We start from the raw sequence: 21,805 nt of genomic DNA, 5'->3' as shown, positions 1-21,805 counted from the left end.
TTCTCTCGTAAGTGCTGGATCTTCTTCATGAAGAAGAAGAGCGAGACATATTCAAAGTTCTGTGAATTCAAAGCACTGGTCGAGAAGGAGTCGAGGAAGAAGGTGAAGGCTCTTAGGAGCGATAATGGTGGTGAATACATCTCAGACGAGTTCAAGGATTTCTGCAAGGCAGAAGGGATTCGTAGAGAGCTCATAGCTCCCCATAACCCACAGCAGAACGGGGTAGCTGAGCGGAAGAACAGAACGATTGTGGGTGCTGCACGGGCAATGTTGCATAATCATGGCCTACCCCTTCAATTGTGGGCGGAAGCATGCAATATAGCAGTTTATGTGCAGAACCGTTGTCCTCATAGGATACTTGGAATGAGTACACCTGAGGAGACTTATTCTGGTAAGAAGCCTGATCTTTCTCATTTGAGGATTTTTGGTGCTAACGTTTACATGCATGTGACGAAGGATGCCAGGAAGAAGTTGGAGCCGACCGCAGAGGTTGGGATATTTGTGGGGTACACTGATACGCCCCACAACTATCGTGTGTATTTGCCAGACAGTGGTAAAACTGTTGTGCGACGGGATATAAAATTTCAGGAGGAGAAAGCCATGAAGTGTTTACTTGAGAGGGAGCTACACTTGCATGCAGATGAGGAGCTATTAGTTCCTAAGGATGAGCTTCAGGACGTGGATCAGCCACGGGATGAGGTTCATGGAGTGGAAGAGACCACTCATGCAGCGCCAACCATCAGAGGGCGAAAGCGCTTGACAGAAGCTGAGCGACTGGCTCAAGATGCAGAGAAAGTTGTAGGACCACCTACAGCCCAACGCAGGCAGAGACAGTCACCTGATCGGTACACTGGATACATGGCTCTGATGAGCAATTGTGTTGTGACTGAGCCATCCTATTTCGAGGAAGCTGTGGAGGATCCCGCATGGGTAGACGCCATGGTGGAAGAGTATGATTCTATTGTCAGAAACAGTGCATGGGAGATTGTTCCTAGACCGGAAGGGAAATCAGTGGTGGGTTCGAGATGGATCTACAAGGTCAAGCAGGCAGCTGACGAGAGTGTGGAGAAGTACAAGGCAAGATTTGTTGCCCGAGGCTTTTCACAGATAGAGGGGATCGATTATGAGGAGACCTTTGCACCTGTCGCGAGGTATTCTTCCATACGGACGATTCTTGCTCTCTCAGTGCAGATGGGATGGCACATTCATCAGATGGATGTGAAGACTGCGTTCCTCAATAGAGTCATTGAGGAGGAGGTGTACATTGAGCAGCCCGAAGGCTTTGAGGTCTTCAGCAGCGAGTCGCATGTGTGCAGGCTCAAGAGAGCGTTGTATGGGTTGAAGCAAGCACCACATGCTTGGTACACACGGATAGACAGTTATTTCACAGGACTTGGATTCTCCAAGAGCGAGGCGGATCCTAACCTATACCAGATTGTGGTGGAGGGTAAGTTGCTTATCATTGTACTGTATGTTGATGATTTGATTCTAACGGGTGATGAGCTGTTGATACTGTCATGCAAGAAGGATCTTGCTATAGAGTTTGAGATGAAGGACTTGGGCCTCCTTCACTATTTCCTAGGATTAGAAATATGGCAGTGCAGTGGTGGACTGTTTGTTTCTCAGGGCAAGTATGCTCGGGAGATACTGGAGAAGTTCAACATGCATGGCTGCAAGCCTGTTGATACTCCTCTTCCTGGAGGTTGGAGGAAGGAGGATGCCACTTCGGGAGAAGAAGTGGATGCCACTGTTTATCGACAGTTGGTGGGGTCGCTGATGTATTTGGTCAATACACGACCTGTTATATGCTATGCAGTTAACCAGCTTTCACAAGCTATGGTTAAGCCTACCAAGCTCTTCTGGAAGGTGGGCAAGCATGTATTGCGCTACTTGAGAGGCACATCAGGATATGGTTTGTGGTACATACAGGAGGATGAGGTGAAGCTATGTGGCTTCACGGATGCAGATTGGGCAGGGAGCCCAACGGACAGAAAGAGCACATCAGGAGGGGTCTTCAGTATTGGATCGACAATAGTTTCTTAGTACAGCAGGAAGCAGAGATCCGTGGCACTTAGTTCAGCGGAGGCCGAGTATATGGCAGCAAGTTTGGCTACATGCGAGGCTATATGGATGAGGAAGATCCTGGTTGGTTTGTTCAGTTCTCATTTGGATCCTACTGTGATTTACTGTGATAACCAGAGTTGCATTAAACTCTCGGCTAATCCTGTATTTCATGATAGATCTAAGCATATTGACATCAGGTACCATCATATCAGAGATTGTGTGCAGCGGAGGATCATGTTGCTTTCATACATTCCAACGGAGGATCAGGATGCTGATATTCTGACGAAGGCTCTCACCAAGAGAAAATTCGAGTACCACCGAGGCAGGATAGGGGTTGTTGATAATCCATATCTTGTTGAGAGGGAGTGTTGAGATTGCAACAAGATGATGGAGCTTAGTGAAAAGAGTCGCCTTCACTAAGTGGGCCCGCAGGAAAATTATGGCACAAGTTCTATTTTTGATCACAGTGTGGATGATGACAGTGTGGGTGATCACAGTGTGAGTGATCACAATGTGGGTGACCAAAGTGTGGGTGACCACAGTGTGGGTGATCAAAGTCTATTTTTAGATTGGCTGTCAAAACTAGAAAAGTCAAATATTATTGTCTCATAATAATATTTGGACTATAAACTTGATCTTATTCTCTTGGAGCACTTGAGTTTGAGCTACAGATGTGGCCCATGCAGCTGTCAGAAGGAAGTATGCTTTTCTTATGAGCCAGTTGAGTTGTTGCATGCATGACTTCAGTTAGAACTCAATCAGTTGAGTTTGGTGGAGTTGATTGTGGAGTTGATGGAGTTGTGTTCAGTTTATTATTAACTCATAATACAACTATAGAATACATCAGTTAACTCAGTTGCATGTCAGTGCATGTTCAGTTCAGCAGGGACAAGTGTTAGAGAATCAGATTGCTATCAGTTGTGACTATAGTTGTGCATCAGATCTTGCACAATCAAGGGATTGAGTATGCCAATGAGTTTTCTCATGTATTTGCCCAGTTTGTAGCTTCTGCTCACGTCTTACACATTGTGAATGATTCTTTGGAGGTGAAATACGAGTTTGGTAGACCATTCTCATTCATTCTTGAGCAGGTATTGAGCAGTGGAGGCAGGCAAGCAGTGGAATAGATTTGTAGATCAAATCTTAGCTGTATTGTGTGTAACAGGTGGAGCTGGTACTGGATTGCTTGTGATAAGCATTGTACTTTGTAATGTTACATGGTCTCAATCATTAATATACAGATAGTGTGGGGTTTTTAGCGAGATGCTTTCCCCGGGTTACATACTGTGTTAATGTGTGAATGCTCTTGATGTTTTATTGTTATTGATGCTGCTATATTGATGATCAACGTAGAGGATCTTATGTATTGTGTATGTATTCTGCAATAGTACATGATCAGGATAATCTCTGTTGAATATGTGTTAAATTATTCAAAATTTCTACATACACCCTTTGGCTCTAGTTTTCCAACCATAAATATCTCTTGACAAAAGCACTGTCTTGACTGGAACCCTTCTTATGGTGACAATGACAAGAACTTCAAGCAGAGACCCCACATTCTTTACATAATGCTCAATAATCGGTGGTAAGTCGGAAATAAGGTCATTGCAGAAGAAACAAATTCCTAGTGCACGTGAATTCACCCTGGCAAGCAATCCATTCAAACCTTCTATGCTGAGTTTTCTCCATGCTAAATATTTATACTTTCATGAAATAGTTGTTATGAAATATCTATCTAGAAAAATTGGGCATGTCTAAAGATTGTAGAAGGTTCTGAAGTGTAATGGTTCAGATCTAAGCATAGGGTTAGGGTCTAGCAGCCAGATAACCAAACGTCAGACTTCAGAGGAAAACCAGGTCAGGCATTTGAAATCCCCCTTCAGATCTTCTTATACATCACTATCAGATTCGCATCTGGAAAGGCAGGTAGCCCGCCAGGAGCACGAACTCTACAGGACCAGATGTTGGCCTTGGTTGCGTCGTATCCCTTCTTGGTAATCACCTGCAGTGAAATGTATGACAACGCACCGTACGTTGTGTGGAGAAGGTCGTCCTGTATGAACTGCTCCCACAACGCACTGAGGCTAAAGTCGGTGACCTTCATATCGCCATTTTCGTCTAAAAACTGGTTCTTCGACTTCCGATGATATGAACCCCAGCTGTGGCAGAAATCGACTGTGCTAATCAACTGCTGAAAATAGTTTTTGCTTCCTCTTCCTTCAGTTTTCCCTTCTCGACAACCGGACTGAAGAGCTGGTTGCCTGAGTTCGCAGACAGGTCTTTACCTATGCGAATCGAATACCTACCTACCTGCAACAATTCGTAACTACTTTTTTGTGATCGAACGGTTCAACCTTTCTCAATCGTCTAACATATAATCTAACGGTATCTAAGGGTGATAGGTAGACAATAAGGGGAGTTGATTTCAAAGGGAAACGCCTTACGGCGTAAAAATTAATATGTCTCATTTGAAAATATGAATAAATTTAATAATAAAAAAATTCAATATAAGTTATAAATATTTTTTTTTAATATGTAACATTAAGTAAAATTAGGATTTATTTAGAATATGTTAATAACAAAAAAAACCATAAAGTAGACAACATCCATAACTAAAATATTTTAATTGTTATTTTAAGTAAAATATTTTAATTTCATATATGTATATTTATATGGTTTCAAAAAATGTTGTGGTTGGAAAGTTTAAAGCAATTTTACTATTTTTCATTTTCATCCTTTTGCATAGATAGTTTTGATTAATTTTACCTAAAATACAACAAATAATTGTTAAAATGTATTCTCTACAATCTAAATGTTCAAATGAAGTTTTCAAGTTGTTGAATCTATTTATGCATTCAAAAATAAAATTATATATATATATATATATATATATATATATATATATATATATATATATATATATATATATATATACATACACATACGCTCTTAAACCACATTTATTATTAAGATCAATTTTATAAAATTACCTAATTCAATTTCGAATTCTAACTTAATTAAGTAAACTAGTATAAAAAAAAATTGTCATATGAAATGAAATACATCCACTACATAATACAATTAAAATATATTTCAACAAATATTTTTATTTTTTAATTAAATTTTAAAATATTCTTGCAACTTAATTTCTATTACATTTAACAATACTTAAATCTAAAATGCAAGAAAATTGAAAATAGATTTTATATTTAATTTTTTAATTAAATTTTAAAATATTCTTGCAATTTAGTCTCTATTACATTTAAAGATAAATCTAAAATGGAAGAAAATTGAAAATAGATTTTATAAAATTACCTATTTCAATTTAAATTCTAACTTAATTAAGTAAAAATACTAAAAAAAAATTGTGATATAAAATAAAATACATCAACTTCATAATACAATTGAAATATATTTGAACCATTATTTTTAATTTTTTAATTAAATTTTAAAATATTCTTGCAATTTAATTTCTATTACATTTAAAAATATTTAAATCCAAAATCCAAGAGAGTTGAATATTTGTTTGTTTATGTCACTGACAAAACCACTATAATCGTTGACGTAACGGAGATTATCCTACTGACACAACCATGTGCCCTGACGTTTGGCATTTGAAGGGATTATTAAGGATCGCAATAAGCACATCTGACATCGAAGGGATTATTTGAAGAACAAGTAACCGTTACTCTAATATTTTAAATAAAATTCGAGAATATCTTAAAAATTCAAGATGTTATTATTTTTAAATATTTTTAAAATTTAATATTCTATTACATTTAAAGATTTTAAAATATTAAAATCCTCTACATTTCAAGATAAATGATATTAAAGAAATTGGTTGCCTATACAACACGAAAATCTTAGTGATACTAAAATCCGTTGGGTAAAGATGAGATTAAGGACTTAACGGCGTTTGAAGGAATGAATGTCTATGTAAAGAATTAGCATGAAGACACAAGATCGTTGAATGCATTTCTCATTTTCCTAGTATTTCTCATGCTGATGAACAACATCAGTTGATCGAGTGTTGAGTATGGATTTAGTTGTTTGACAGTGTTATGGGACATTTTTGTGGGAATCTATGTAGATAGTTGATATCACATAGTTTTGTAATCTTAATTAAAAATTCTATCAATTTTATTAAAATATCTCAAACATGTTTTATAATTTTAATTAAAAATTCTATTAATTTTATTAAAATACCTCAATTCTGTTTGTGATTCATTATCAGTAAAATTACTGTGAAGGTTTGAGAGTTTTTGAACGCCAAAAATAGGCACCATTGAATTTTATTTGAATCACGATTAGTTACCATGAAAAATTATTTGTGCAATAATTTGTATGTTAAGGTTTTCCAGTATGTTGACAGCAAGAATATATTTAATTTAATTTGTATGTTAGGGTTTTCCATTATGTTAAAAACAAGAATATATTTAATACCACTATTCATGTAACAATTCTTATGTTATGAGCTCTGAAATCATTAAATGTTTGATACTATTAGTTGTCATCTTTGCAACAATTGGGAAATGGGCGTCCTGATGATAGGTACTTTTTTAATAAGTATTTGTGATCAATATAATTATTTTTATTTTTATTTTTCTGAAAAATTAATTTTTTCCTGAAACCATGTACCAGTCATCTAGAAATTTAAATTTAGAGAATTTGATATACAACCAATGTATAATATTATTCTTTTTCCAACTTATTACACCGTAAGGCGTTTCCCTTTGAAATGAATTGCCCCAGCGGCCGCCGTGTCCTATTGTTGACCGTGGATTTGTGGTGTTAGACGATTGAATGAAGTGTGATCATTGATCCAACGCTGATCCAAAACTGAACAGTTCCAAAACTGAACAGTTAGTGAGGAAGCAGGACGGACGCACCGCCATCGAGCCATTCGTTTCGCAGCCGACACGTGCTTGGCTCGCACTGCCAACAAGGGCTCTGCCTGGACTCAAGCTCTGACGGACGATTTCAGATGTTCCTCATTCCGCCTCGCAAATCCCCTAGGCTCAACCTTACGACTCCTCTTCCTCGCCCACAAACAATACAGAAGCCCGAGAGTGCAGATCAGGAGGGTTGCAGCAGCACCCATGACACAGTAGGCCATAACTCGGCCACGCGACGTGGTCTAGACGAAAGGCAGCCTGAGGACACACTGAGCAGTGCTTTGGGTTTTGGGGCCGAATTCATTAGCCACTCCAGCGGCATGCAGACAAGTGAAATAGTAGCATATCTTAGAGGTTACCACGTTTGTCAAGTTTGTGTACATTTTTACCAGCTCTCTCTCAACAAGGTCTCCGCTATCCTTGCATGCCTGACAAGCTGCCAGATCTGAGAGGTCGCCTTTGCAAGCAGAGTCCAGTGGAGTAATTCCCAGTTTGCGCATCCAGTCCTGCTTGGTTTGTATGCCAGCGCAAACATTTCAAGTTCTCAGGGTGGAATTCGACCTGTCTGTTATCCGCCAGGTTGGCATTAACTAACCCTTTACCCACATTTTTTGGATCTACAAAAGCCTTTTTAAATTTCTGTATTTCAGGCTCTGAATTGATCACGGTAGAACAATTTAGCGGTTAATTCAGGCTCTTGCAAGGTGGCCTTTCAAATGTTTGAATGGCCTTTCAGATATTTGACACGCTCCCGACCCCTTTACAGATAGTCGAAAATGTAGCAAATTGCTTTGGGTACTCCCTTTCCAGTTTTAGTTTCTTCAAAAATCCCACCAAAAAGAAAAGAAAAAATTGCAGCTTATAAGAAGGCTTCCGCACTCATTTGTATCATGAACTACTTCTCTTTTGGTGCTTCATTAGAATTCCGTTGAAGACTACGAATCGGGGTAATGGAGTATAAGCAAGTTGGATATTTTTGTGTGCTCAAGGCAGGGCCTGTCAGCGGCATTAGCAGACCCCAAGAAAAAATGGCGAGGCTTCTGCCAAAACGGGGGGCCATAAAAGGACTGATATTTGCTGCTATAGCGGCATCATTTTTGGCATCACCCAAGGTCCTTAGAAGGAGGGGGCAAATGTTGGCCAAAATCATTCGTTCTTCCCGCAATATCTGTTGCCCTGAAAAAATGTATCGCACTATATCTAGGCTGGACTAAATAGTGGAAAGGTGAGCCTGTGAATTGCAACCAACATTTCAAAGGTTTTGTAATAAGAGGTATGCTATTTTGGGAGGTTGTTGTAAATGTACAGGGACCAACTTTTCTGGGGCAGGGTTATATCTGTACAGAGATCAACCTTTTTTTCTTGAATTATACTATCAATTTTTTATTTTCTTTTGTATATAGCTTCTGCTCTTAGAGGGGGTGCGAGGGGGCGCAAGGCACTCGCAGATCCAGCATGGACCTGAATGGTAGTTGTAAGTTAATGCCATTAGAGTTCATTAGTCTGCTCTGTGGCCAGGACTCGCCAGTTAATTGTACAACGTTTGGTTGTATCTTTATACATTTTGATGTAGATTACTGTATAAAGATGATACTTCCCCTCCAAAAATACGTCTGAGGTAGAAAAGGATACCATGAATTTTTTGCTATGGGACCATCATGCTTGATTTATGTATAAAAGAAAAAGAACAAAAAAGGGGAAAAAGGGTTACCTTGGGTATTCCAAAATTCCATATATGTAATCAATGGTTACTGTTGTATTTCAATCGCTAAAGGTTTTCGGTTTACATGTTTTATTTCTTTTAATGATAAATTAAATTAGAAATTGATGTATATACAGACAAGCTTCTTACTCTGGTTCGGAATCCCACATCGTTTGACACACCACAACATCCTCAGATTCATCATCATTTCAAGGTCTAAAATCCCCCAAGAATAGCATTATCATCTACTAAAGTTTTGGAAAACATTCTTACTCAAGGAACATGATTTATTTTCATATTAGATTTTGAAAATACACCAAAGTCACTAATGCTATGATGATACAACAATAGTTCCAGTATCTGTTGCAATTCATTACATATGTTTCAGTTAATCTTTCAATTGAACTTGTTCTTATAAATGTGGTTGACAAGTTCCATAACATCAGTCCCACAGCTATGGAAATTTCTATTTTCAGGTCACCAATGCTTCAACGCCTTTACAATGTACGTCCTCTGTTCAGTGCTGCATCTTTCTGGCTTCCGCCTTTTCTCTATCTCCTTGTCGCGGTTTCCTCCTCTCTGCACCCATTGTCATTTGAGAAACTCCGATTAATATGGCAGAGTTAAGGTTTCTTACTTCTAAGTTCTTTCCAGTTATTTTCACATGGCTCTCTGACATGTGGGTTATGGATCTCTGATCCGAGCTTTGCACTTCAAAGGTATAAATGCTTCGATGCCAAAATTATCTGTTTTAACCAAGGTGAAGAAAATTGTCTCAAAATGGTTTAAATATATTTTAAAAATGAAGACAGTGCCCCAATCTGAATGGTATTTCCATTTATAATAGAATAATTGTGGGCAAAACGGTGTGCTCTCTTGGGGAAATACTGTGACATTTATCTGTGGCTGTGCCATTACAAGCCACTGCATCCAGCAATATCTGAGCCAAAAACTCTTCTAAAACAGTAACAAAACCCATGCATGAACAGTAAAAACGTAACAGCAAAATAAACAAATCCAGTCTATAATTAAGCACAGGATTATAAGTGGAGAAAACCCTGGGGTAGTTAAATACTCCAGGACTATTAACTACTAATCGGAGAAGAATGATTTACAAAGAAATTGTCTTTTTGCACCATAATGTCGGCGGCAGGAGTTTACAATGTATATCCTATGTTCAAATCTGTGTCTTGCTGTGACTGAATATTTTTCTGGTTTCTGCCTTTACTCCCTCTTGTCTCCTCGTCCAACGTTGCCAGAGAAACTCTAATAAACACTGGTGAGTTAATTTTGGCCCCTCCTTCACAGTTATTTTCACATGGTCATCCGACCTGTGGCTAATAGATCTCGGTTCCCGTCTTCACATTTCCATGATGCAAATGCTTTGATACCAAAATCATGTCTTAATCTCTGATCCGTGGGTCATGGATCTCTGTTCTGAGCTTGGCACTCCCAGGATGCAAGTGCTTTGATTCCGAAACTATATGTTTTAACACCTGTCCTATGTCCTATGGGTTATGGATCTCTGCTTTCGGCTTTGCATTTCCAGGATGCAAATGCTTTGATACCAAAACTATTTAACTATGGGTCATGGATCTCTGCTTCCGGCTTTGCATTTCCAGGATGCAAATGCTTTGATACCAAAACTATTTAACTAGTGAGAAGAAAGTTTTCTCCAATGGTTTTAGCATATTTTAGAAATCAACGCATTGCCCCGTATTGAATCCTAACTGTAGGCAAGATGGTGTGTTTTCCGGGAAAAATGCTGTGGCATTTATGTGTGCCACTAAAAGCTCCCATAACTGATAATATCTGCGCAAATAATTCTTCTACAGCCTCAAAAAGCGTTGTGCATGAATAGTTTAAAGTGAACAACAAACTACATGAATCCACACCATATATTAAGCACGGGATTATACTGGAGAAGCCCTGTCCGGATAAAAAAATTCGAAGACTATATTAATCGAGAAAGGAATGAATTATAGAATTTGGTAGCAAAGAAATATACAATCTTCTTACACGGTGATGTTGGCAGCAAGTGTTTACGATTTACATCCTCTGTTCAATACTGCGCTGTGCTGTGACTGTGGCATGTTTCAGGCCTCTGCTTTTTATCCATCTCCTTTTCGCTGCTTACTCGTCTGTCCCCGTAACACTGCAGAAGGTAGGGTTTGTAACTGCATTCTTTTTTATAATCCAAAATTGGGTAGTCTTTAAAACCTAGGTTGGAAATTTAGAGTAGAAAATAAGGGGAATTTTGATAAGATTATGATAAAATTTGGTAGAAATTTTTGAGTAATTTGGATCTTATGCTTTCGGAATGAAGCATTCCTAGAAGGGAGGTAATTGTTATGGCCCTCCAGTGAATTTAAGGAGTCCTGGAACTGGAACTACACTAGTAATGGCTGAGAATTAGTATATATTTGGTGTAAATATATGATATTATTATGATCATTGACATGCACAATTGTCTATGATCATTTGATATTGCAATCTTTTGGGTATCAGGAGTTATTCTCCTAGTATCTGAGGAGTCATAGTACAGCTTATCATTATTCTTCTTAGGAATTGTGCTCCTCATTTATATTTGACGTGTTCAGGGTTTATTATGTTCTTTTGGGTGTTTTGGATCAAAGTAGTCTACTCTGATGAAAATTCTATTGATTCCATATTAACAAAGGATCAACAAAATTGGTAGTGCTAATTCTGCCATGGCAAACCCCTCAGCTCCAGGTTGGTTGCTCTATATGAATTGTTGACGTTCGTTTTTATCTCAATTCTACAGGTTACAACTCTGCAAGTTAAAATAGTATAGAATCGTAGATCCATATTAGCTTTCGTGTATATATATATATATATATATATATATATATATATATATATGGAAGAGGGTTTAAACAGGTTGAAGGAATGTACGGTGAGTGCAGGGTTCCAGCAATTGAATGATGAGGCGACACAGGTAACACAGAGTATATTTATTTGAAAATTCTTTGTGTCTATCCCTCTGATTATTGGTTACAAATAAGATTGGCTCAATAAATGGGGAATTGATTTGATTTTAAAAATTTCATGCAACGATGTGAAGTGAAATACATCCTCCATTCCTGTAAATTTATGTTCAGTGTTTTTCTTTTTTCTTTTTTATCTGATAGCAGGCGGCTTACGAATATGGAGCACCAGTAATCATTGAGAAAGAGGTTAACCATGCAGCATCTGCCTTTCTTTAAGCCGAGAATTTCAATTATTCCTCAGTCTGGAAAATTCGGTGGTAGATTTTTGAGTAGTGGGTATTGGGTAGTAAAATGAAGAATCTGAGCATTTATTTTGATTAGATTCTCTACATCCATGGTTAGGTGGCAGCAAAGTTAGATCCCTCATTGCACAACAATTGAGAGAAACAGGGCCTGCCAATATCACTGTTCGAAATGGTGCAAAAGTAAATTCAACCATTAGCTACATGGATTTTGTTATGGTCTCTTAGGAGCATTTGATTAATAATGGTATTTTGTTATGGTCTTTTAGGTGCATTTGATTAATAATGGTTTTTTCAAAATTTGAGGATGAATTTTGAATTATTTCTTCTATTCCAGAAGCATTGACAACAGTGCAAGGACAAGAGAGCAGCAAAAAATGCTTGGCAGACTGTGCCCTTGAATTTGGCAGGGATGCATTTAGAGGTATTTATCTATTGATAAAACCATGTCAGTCCTAATGCTACAGAGATTATGTGAAGACTATTTGACCTCATTGTTATGAGAACATATGAAGCAATTTGAACAACTACAGCTACAATGTCAACAATAATGTTTCAGCCTTGCTGAATTCAATGCAGCGTAATCAAACTTTCAAAAGTAGAAGTTCCTAAGCGCATTGAATGACAGTCAACAGAATTTCAGACTTCCCTACATTCAGAACATGCATTGGACCACCTAAGCAACTGCTCATCACAGAGATTTTGAATTCTTTTCAACAGGACTAAGATTGGTATACGTCAAAATTTTCTGGATACTCACTCAAAATAGATTGTTCTTTCTACAACTGATCTGTATAATAGTTTCTATGGTATACATGAAAATTGTCATAATTTGTGCATGGAACGAACGGTAGCAACTTACTATATTCTGTGTATAGCAATAGGTATATACAATCAGTGTATCAGGTGCAAAGAAACTGTCTATGGCTTCAGGCCTTTATTCATCAGACCATTGTAGCATTTCACTATGGTATATTATTGTTTATAGAGGAGTAGACAAGTTGTTCATACAAAAGCCTTCCTAAAGATGAGAAGGCTTATACTTCCAATTTCTGCATAAGAGCAGAAACTTGTATGATAATATTCCTATATTCAATCAGAAGGTTTGCAGTTAAAATCTCCATAGTATTCATGGGATGCATAGCTATAACAATCATCAGATCAGAATGTTTGCAAGAGATCAGGAGACCCATATCTGCAATTAAGTTTCTATATCAAACCATACTAAAGCAACAATATCAAATAAGGAGGAGACATTACATAAGAAAGTCTCCAAGACTTGCTAATATTGCTTGTCATGGTATGAAAAATCTGGTTTACCTCTGTATCAGATCTGTAAAGATCTTAGAATGAGATCCAGACATATTAATGTGAAAATTTCTGTGTATATTAGATATAAAAGATTTGAGTTTTGGGTTATCAAAGCTATAGATTGAGAACTACATGGATTGCTTGATAGGATGGCTGGTTCGATTTGTATATGAGGATTGCTAGCTTCTTTGTGGTGGTAGTGTGAGATCAATTGGGAATTGCTACTTGTTTCATACTTCAAGAGGGAAATGAATTTCCCAATGATGGCGGTGATGAAGGAACCCAGCAAAAGCACAGAGAATAGCATAGTTGTTTGAATAAAAAAATCAATTGTGTAAATACAAATAACACACCCTACAAAGTGATGTCTTCTTTTGCTGTAAGGTTATCATTTTATCAGTATTTATAGAACATAAACAGTTAGCAAAGCTACAAATGTGAAATGTTAATTGGTCTCTGTTAGTCAATTCCAGTTTGTGCCCATATGGAATACTGTCCAGCGTGTTTCTTTGCAAAATAACAATTGGTTTTCTGCAGTATGAAGGAGCTGCAGCAGAAGATGGCCGGAAGCCAAGCATCTTTGACACTTTCACTCACAGGGAAGGTATGTTTCATCACATATCTTCATTCATCCCTTCATTTGCATTCTACCCAATTCCTTACTTTACTTTGGGACTTTCAAGGCCAAGGCTGGAAGTGAGTTGTTGTTTGTTTTAACTGTATTGTCAGGGATTACTGTGGATTGAGGTAAGGGAGATGTAGCTGTTGATCAATACCATCGTTACAAGGTATTATTATCTGCAAATCTAAGAACAATAAATGTCACTAGGACAACCTATATGTAGTGGCTACTTGTAAGCCATCCTCAAGCTTTATGTGCATGTCCAACCCCATTTTTGTTGTTTTCATATTAATGTATCAATAGTTAAACTCCTAGATGATTTGGGTATCAACTTGATGCAAAATTTCATGTGGGTTTTGAAGGAGGATATTGATCTAATGTCTGCGATGGGAGTAGATGCCTTTAGATTTTCAATCTCATGGCCCAGGCTTATTCCTGGTATATTTCTGTTTGAGCTCTGACCACATGTTTAATCCTGAGAATTTAGTAAACACTCAATGGACAATGGTAGGAAATAACTATTTCACATATATTGATGCAGATGGCGAAGGACCCATCAACCCAAAAGGCGTTGAGTACTATAATAACCTCATAAATGAGCTTTTGTCCCATGGTAGTATTTATTGACAAACTTGTCTCTCTACTTTGTTTTTATTCCTGTGACTATCATCCTCAAAACTGTTAATCGTTTCACAATGCACGTCTCAGGCATTCAACCACATGTGACATTGTACCACTTTGATCTGCCCCAAGCTCTGTAAGATTCCTATGGAGGTTTCTTAAATCCACAGATTGTGTAAACATCTTATGTCATCTCCTGTTCTTTTTTTTCTTCCCATGTGGGTTGACACACAAGTCAAAGGATCAATTTATTGGTGCATTAATAATCTTATGGTTAGAGAAGCAGAGTTTTCTAATCTACTTCGATCTTATGCAGGGAGGATTTTAAAGGTTATGCAGATGTGTGTTTCAAAGAGTTTGGTGATCGAGTGAAATATTGGTCCACTTTCAATGAGCCCAATGTTTTTGGCACTGCAGGATATGATGACGGTGTTTTCCCACCTCAAAGATGTTCCCAACCATTTGGAAATTGTACTGCTGGAAACTCAACTGTTGAGCCATATATTGTTGGTCACCATGTTTTGCTATCACATATAGCTACTGTGGAGCTGTACAGGAAAACCTATCGGGTTCTTTTCCTCTCTGATCTATGTTCATCTCCATTCATTCTATGAGATTTTATAAATTTCTCGATGAATGCAGGAAAAGCAAAAGGGCTGGATTGGATTAGTAATTTTAGTACATTGGATGATACCTCTCACCAATAAATCCACAGATGTGGCTGCTACTCAAAGAGCAAATGATTTTATGGTGGGCTGGTGAGTGATTTCTTTAACAATGAATTTTCAAGTTAACTTATGTTTCCAGAACCTTGAGTACCATAGAGCAGTCTCACCAATTGTTATTTCTCCTCTTTTTTAGTTGGGGTTTTCGTAGTAATTTTAGTACATTGGATGATACCTCTTACCAATAAATCCACAGATGTGGCTGCTAGTCAAAGAGAAAATGATTTTATGGTGGGTTGGTGAGTGATTTCTTTAACAATGAATTTTCAAGTTAACTTATTTTTCCAGAACCTTGAGTACCATAGAGCAGTCTCACCAATTGTTATTTCTCCTCTTTTTCAGTTGGGGTTTTCGTAGTGATTCAAATAATTAATAGCTATATTGTTGAAGTGGATGCAAATAGGTGTACTTTTGTTTGGTTGAGGGCAGACAACCACCTTGAATTAATTTCTTTTTCCAAAATCCAGGCTTTTTGACCCATTTGTTTCTGGAGACTATCCAGGGAGCATGAGGAATATAGTGGGTTCTCGATTACCTTCATTTACAAAGGAACAGGCTCAAAAGTTACAAGGGTCATTGGACTTCATTGGTGTCAATCACTATGTTACCAGGTATTGTTTTGATGTTCCAAGAAAAGGTGAACTTATGTCAAGAGACTATGCTCAAGATATGTCCATTGGAACTGCAGGTACGAGAGTCATTCTCACAAATAGATTTAACTCAATAAATCTCATCTTCTAACAGCCTTTCAACTTGGCCTCCTTAAATCTATGAAGAATAACGTTACTGTCTTCAAATCATAAAGGAAAATGGTTTTGATCCGTTGAAGTTTTATGTTATTTTAAATTCAAAAGTGATACATTGCAAGAACATTGGTATTAAGAACATTTTATGGTTGTTCTGTATTGCTTGATGAATGCAGTGGAACGAGATGGAATTCCCATCAGCTTTAATGTAAGAAGATTTTGAAGAATCACATGTCCTATTATAATCATATGTTTTCTTTTTCTTTTTAGCAGGAGCTTTTTATAAATATGAGTATGTAGATTTTTACAGTTCGATAGAAATTTTGGATTTAAACTATGCCTTAATTTAGAAACATAATTCTAAACTGAGAGACAAATAGAATCCAAAAATTCGACTAAACTTTTTATAAATTTTAAACAATATGTTCTAAGTATGTTTATATCCCGACAAAAAAATATTTACCTCATGCTGAAATTTGTGGCAGAGATAATTTTTGGGTATGCCAGTTGTACCACAAAGCATGCAGGCAGTGCTTGAATATATTGAGGACCGTTCCCATAATACTCCTATTATTGTGCATGAAAATGGTGGGCACTTATGTTATTCCTCTACCACAAGTTAGGTTTTCAGGTCCTCAATGAGAGCTCTCTGTACACTTAAGATTTATGCAGGTTCAAGAAAATATACGCAGATTGGTGCTACACTTTTTGATCATTGACCATCTAATTATCTGTTTTGGACTTACAATATCAGCTTTCATGTCTGGACAGGATTTTCAGAGCCTAATAATTCTTCTATTCCCCTTTCTGAGGCTTTGAATGACCAATTTAGGATGGATCTCCATCAAGAGGTCCTTCAGTATGTGCTTGCAGCAATAAGGTATACCATTTCTGAAACATAAAACGTTTATTCATTGTGGCAGGAATTTGTGAAATGATGAATATCTCTCAGAAATAAAACGTTTATTCATTGTGGCAGAAATGGGTCAGACATCTGTGGATACTTTATATGGTCTTTCCTAGATGACTTTGAAGTTTTGAGTGGTTACACTTGGCAATTTGGTCTTCATTATGTGGACTTAAATGACTTTGAAGTTTTGAGTAGTTACACTTGGCGTTTTGGTCTTCATTATGTGGACTTCAATGACAATTTGAAGCGTTATCCCAAACTATCTGCTCATTGGTACAAGAGTTTTCTGCAGAGGCGGGAAAGCAGGGAATCAATACTTGAATCTCAAATTCTACTCAACACCTACACTCCTATGAACGTCTCATAGAACCAAGAATTGAAACTCAATTTTATGAAAACAATGCGGTATATTTTAGGCATGATTTTCTTATACAAATTTGATATTTATGTTTATATTCACTTCCAAAAATGCTTTTATAGCATTTAATATATGATGTTTATGGTAGGAAACAATGTATTAAAAATTCTCAAATGTTTTTTTTCTTTTATTTTTGTTTTTTTAAGTTAGGATAGATCATATAAGTGTTAAAGGATGTTCTTTTTTTCATTATCTTTATCATCATCACCATATTGGAATTTTATAAAATTTCACTAGCTATCTCCAAATTGTTCTTTGGACCCTTACAAATTGTTCAATATTATATTTTTTTTATTCTAGAGGCATCCTAGTCTTAAAGTGACATTTGAAACAAACTTTATGAGTCGTATACTTCAAAATAGGAGCTTTGGTGCTTCATGTTTGTCACAAGCAAAATCACGGCAACTTAAATTATGAAATATTGAATGACAATCTTCGTTTTCTTAGAAAATATGACTCTAGTGCTCGCTAGCTGGTTTATTATTTTTCAATAGTCGTTGTTGGTGTGCCTAATGAGTATTCCTCATTATCTACACATATATGCCTTGTCTATTATTGTGGAGGTTGTTGAATCTTAGTTGGATATGAGAGATTTTCTCCAACAAGATTTTCTCCTAGAATAGAATGTGGAGTTAAGTTTTTGTTGGCTTGAAGTCTCAATGGAATAGTATATTTATCTTTAGTTGAAAACCTCCATGTCTAAATTCACATTGAACTAGATGGAATAAACAATTCAATGTGTTTATGTGTGTTATGATTGTATTTTTGTGAATTATTGTGTTTCTTATTCAATTCTTTTGAAGTAAATTTGTTACAATAGTTTAGTTATTTTGAGAGCTAATCCTTGAAATAATTGAAGAAACAACAAAAGAGAAACTCTGTACATACATGTTTCCTATCATGTTGGAAACTCTATACATAAACTAACTGACATTTATGTGGAACAACTTGATCTTTTTGTCCTTCTCAAATTCTTCAAGGATCTCTTAAAGTACATAATTGTTTTATAAGCTTCCTAAGAACCTTAATATGTTCCTGGGTTGGAAAACTAAAATGGTATTTTATTATTAAACAAGGTCATTCTATGTAGGGTTGAAATTTGATATCCTACCTCACAAGTTAAGAATTTTTTATGAGAAGTTCTAATTTAAATACTCATTTCATCTAATGTTCAAATTTTAATTCTTTAGTTGATCTCTTAATGTACACAATTGTTCCTTCTCAAATTCTTTAGTCATCCTTTTCAAATTCTTCAATAATCCTTTATTGTATACAACTCTTTTATCAAGCTTCCTAAAGCTTTAGTATATTCCTAGAATACAAAACTAAAATGATATCTTGTTCTTTAACAATTCATTTTATGCATGGTTGAGAGAAAAATGCATATTATGCTAATTGAGGAATGTTTCTCGCTTGTCGAACTTATAGTATTGAATTTAACACACTAACACTTTACAACAATGAACTAACAATATTCATGATGAAAATAGCAATATGGAAGATTCATCTGCATAATGAAGAAGGCAATATGGGAGATTCCAATCACGTTCCAAGGCATTTTTTAAAATGTGGATGTGACAAAAGGTTGTTGTGGAAGGTGTTGTTTGTACATGGGAGCTTTCTTGATCATTGTGTATAATCCTAATGTTGATAGATATGTCTACTAAGTGGTTCCAGTTAATGGGGCATTAATTTGAGCATTCAATATATTCTTATTCTTTATCAAAGTATTCTTTTTTTGTATTTGTGTTCTTCAATTTATGCCTTACGGCGTTTCCTTTGCAACATCTGGTGCAAATGCTAGTTAATATTTCTCTACTCTCATCTTTGGCAACTTTGGCAAAGACACCATTTTCAACTTTGACAAAGACACCATGGCCAGGGAAATCCATTTTCTGCAAACAGCCCTACACATCGCTAAACTATGCTCTAATATGAGGAATTGAAGTGCAAATTAGATGGGTAGTCAACCATATATAAAATTTCATACAAATATTAACCCTTAAAATTTCCATATTTATAAAATTTGAGAATTATCACATTTTAGTATATTTTTATATTTCTGTATTAAAAAAAAAAAATTAACTCAAATTATTTTCTATTGATATTAATGTCATATTTGATTTAATTTAATATTTTTTAAATATTATTTTGAATATTTCAGAAACGTTTGAATGAGGAAGTAAAAACCCTACTTAAAAAAAATTAAATACAATACTTTTACCCTGTTTTACCATAGTCCGATTTGCGTACATACAAATAGAATATTATAATCCTAAGACATTATTATTACCATAGTCCCTAACCGATTTATTCATAGAATGTGACCTTAGCATACATTAAACATTAATGCGTTGTTCTCGTTTTCTTTGGGAAACACACAACTTTTATTCTCCTTATACGGTGTATCCTTGGTATTCAATTCGCCTTTAAGACATGGATTTGTTTTCTTTGAGCTGGAGGCCCACACGGCTTGAATCTGGGCTTCCATCTGTGACCCCAGCTGCCATCTTCACGTGGCACACCATGCCGGTTGCAGAGTCTACTTATGCTGGTGGTCTCGCTCAGTACGTGGCCTGAACAGGTTGTCCGATGCTTGGAGTTCCCGCCCAGATCGACGGTGCAGAGATCATCCCATGATCTAATGGTGGGGCTCGGTTCAGGGTTTACCTCTTCATCGTTTGGCAAAGGGTTTGACCTCATTTCGCTTGGACAACTCTTCCACGGAGCTCACTTTGGTTCGGATCTTCCTACAGTTTTCAGGTAAGAGGGTTCGTTGTTCCAAGCGTCATGTTAATGCTCTGTTTAGAGGCTATAATTTGCTCATGTTTTTTCCCATTTCTGACAGACCAGTGCTTAAACTATTTCTCTTCTTGGTTTCATACCTTCGCAGGTTGTTCTGCTAGCTGTTGGTTACTTCGGGAGAGGGATGTGACCTCGGCCTTATCTGGGTAAGCTCTTGTTCTAAAGCGGTGATTGCCTCACAGTTGAGGTTCTTGGTTCGGGCCTAAAACCTGCGAGACTCTCGTGGTTGCTTATTTTGAAAGCTTCCCACATACTGGGCAGCCCAGGGTTTTGGGTTTTAGCTCCATATGTTTCTTTTTCTTTACTGCATGCTCCAGAAGTGGCGGAACCTCCGGTCCGTCTAACACTGGTTAAGTTTAATACCTCATGTAATATTTATTGGTAGAGTCCGCAATTGTAATATTTAATAGCAGAGTTCGCATAAGTATTTAATTTGACTATAAATCAAACTCAATCTGGTGCGATTTTGGCAATGCATGCTCGCCCAGGTTCTCTTTTTTTGGATTACAGAGTTTATAAATATATTTAGCTATGTTGTTACTCCCAATTTGTCTCGTGTTGGACTATTCCTATGTTTTTCTGCTTCTCTAGCCTTAAGAAATTGTGTTTCTCGTGTGATTCAATAATTCGTGCATTTAGTGGTGTCCATGCTTTCCCCTCTGCGGATGTTTTTATTTAGGTTCCGGGAGAAATCCCTTGGCTTCTCTTTCTTCCACGCATGTCTGCATGGTCGACATATCCAAACTGTTAAAGTAATTTCCGGCAAGGTGCGGGGTTTAAGGTTTCCTCCGAAAGGGGTTTCCCTCTATTACCATGTTTTTGAAAAGTCTTCGTTCTCAGCTCAAGCCCTCCAGAAGAAATAAGCGAGGGATTGTTACCCTCTGTAAGTTCTGGTTTGTCAGGGAAATTATAGGTTAGAGGTCATCTCTAGGAACCAATTCGGATTCCTTCGGGGTTCCAGATTCCGGAGGACCACGGCGGAACCGGGGTTAAAATTGTCTGCTAAAGCTTTTCTCGCTACAACGCTTACATGCAAACATAGTTCTATTTGAATCTGAGTATTGTTCCTCTTTTCTTGATTAGCAAGACTATTTGCTCAATGAGAAAAATTTCAAGGGTTTGCTATATATTACTGACAGTGTTTTTCTTCCATTCTTCTGTATGATAATTGCCTTCTATCGACTTGTTTTTCCATCGTTACGATTTTTTTTTTGGTTGTGTTTTGTTGTCTCGTTGTTTGGTTTCTGTAATTATTATTATTATGAAATCAATGTTTTCTATCTCTAAATAATCCTCTGGTTCTATTTTTAAATGGTTAGCAGCTGTAACTTCTGTCAGGAGATTTCTCGTTATTTACACAGTCAATTATAAATGTTATTTAACCGTAGATTCTGATAAAGATTTCACCTTAGACAATATAAATGCTATTTAGCACAAATAAAGTCTAGGATAGAGAGACAGCGAGGCGCCATACTTATCCCGTTTACAGCAGTCTTGATAATCTTGAAATCTCCTAGACTCAGGGTCGCGTATTCAATCTGCTTAGGGCTGAGTATTCAATCTGCTTAATGCTCGTTTCTACGCCCATATATCCCTTTATTGGTGTAACGTTGTCCTTAATATAGACAACTGTTGCTAAAAAGTACATCATGTCCACAATAGTGTACCAGATTACAAGGAAAATATTGTAGATGGTCATGATCAAAGGCCGCACATTCAATATTCTCGGGCTT

At 36.8% G+C, this 21,805-nt stretch overlaps 1 protein-coding gene and 1 pseudogene across 1 annotated transcript; both read left to right on the top strand.

Moving 5' to 3' along the window:
* Nucleotides 1-7,909: 7,909 nt before the first annotated feature.
* LOC149154074 (putative beta-glucosidase 6) lies at nucleotides 7,910-15,934 on the top strand (annotated as a pseudogene).
* Nucleotides 15,935-16,439: 505 nt separating this feature from the next.
* LOC149154073 (coniferin beta-glucosidase-like) lies at nucleotides 16,440-17,350 on the top strand. Its single transcript, XM_089444037.1, has 3 exons — nucleotides 16,440-16,527; nucleotides 16,711-16,819; nucleotides 16,919-17,350. The coding sequence occupies exons 1-3, from the start codon at nucleotides 16,440-16,442 to the stop codon at nucleotides 17,214-17,216; spliced, it is 495 nt and encodes a 164-aa protein (XP_089300163.1). The 3' UTR covers nucleotides 17,217-17,350.
* The last annotated feature ends 4,455 nt before the right edge of the window (nucleotides 17,351-21,805 follow it).

The sequence above is a fragment of the Pinus tabuliformis genome, chromosome 9 (genome assembly GCF_031772625.1).
Source record: "Pinus tabuliformis cultivar Carrire ecotype Pingquan chromosome 9, CPIR1, whole genome shotgun sequence".
NCBI classification, from domain to species: Eukaryota; Viridiplantae; Streptophyta; class Pinopsida; order Pinales; family Pinaceae; genus Pinus; species Pinus tabuliformis.
The sequence above is the reverse complement of the archived record's forward strand: the minus strand, read 5'-3'. Positions and strand labels throughout refer to the sequence as shown.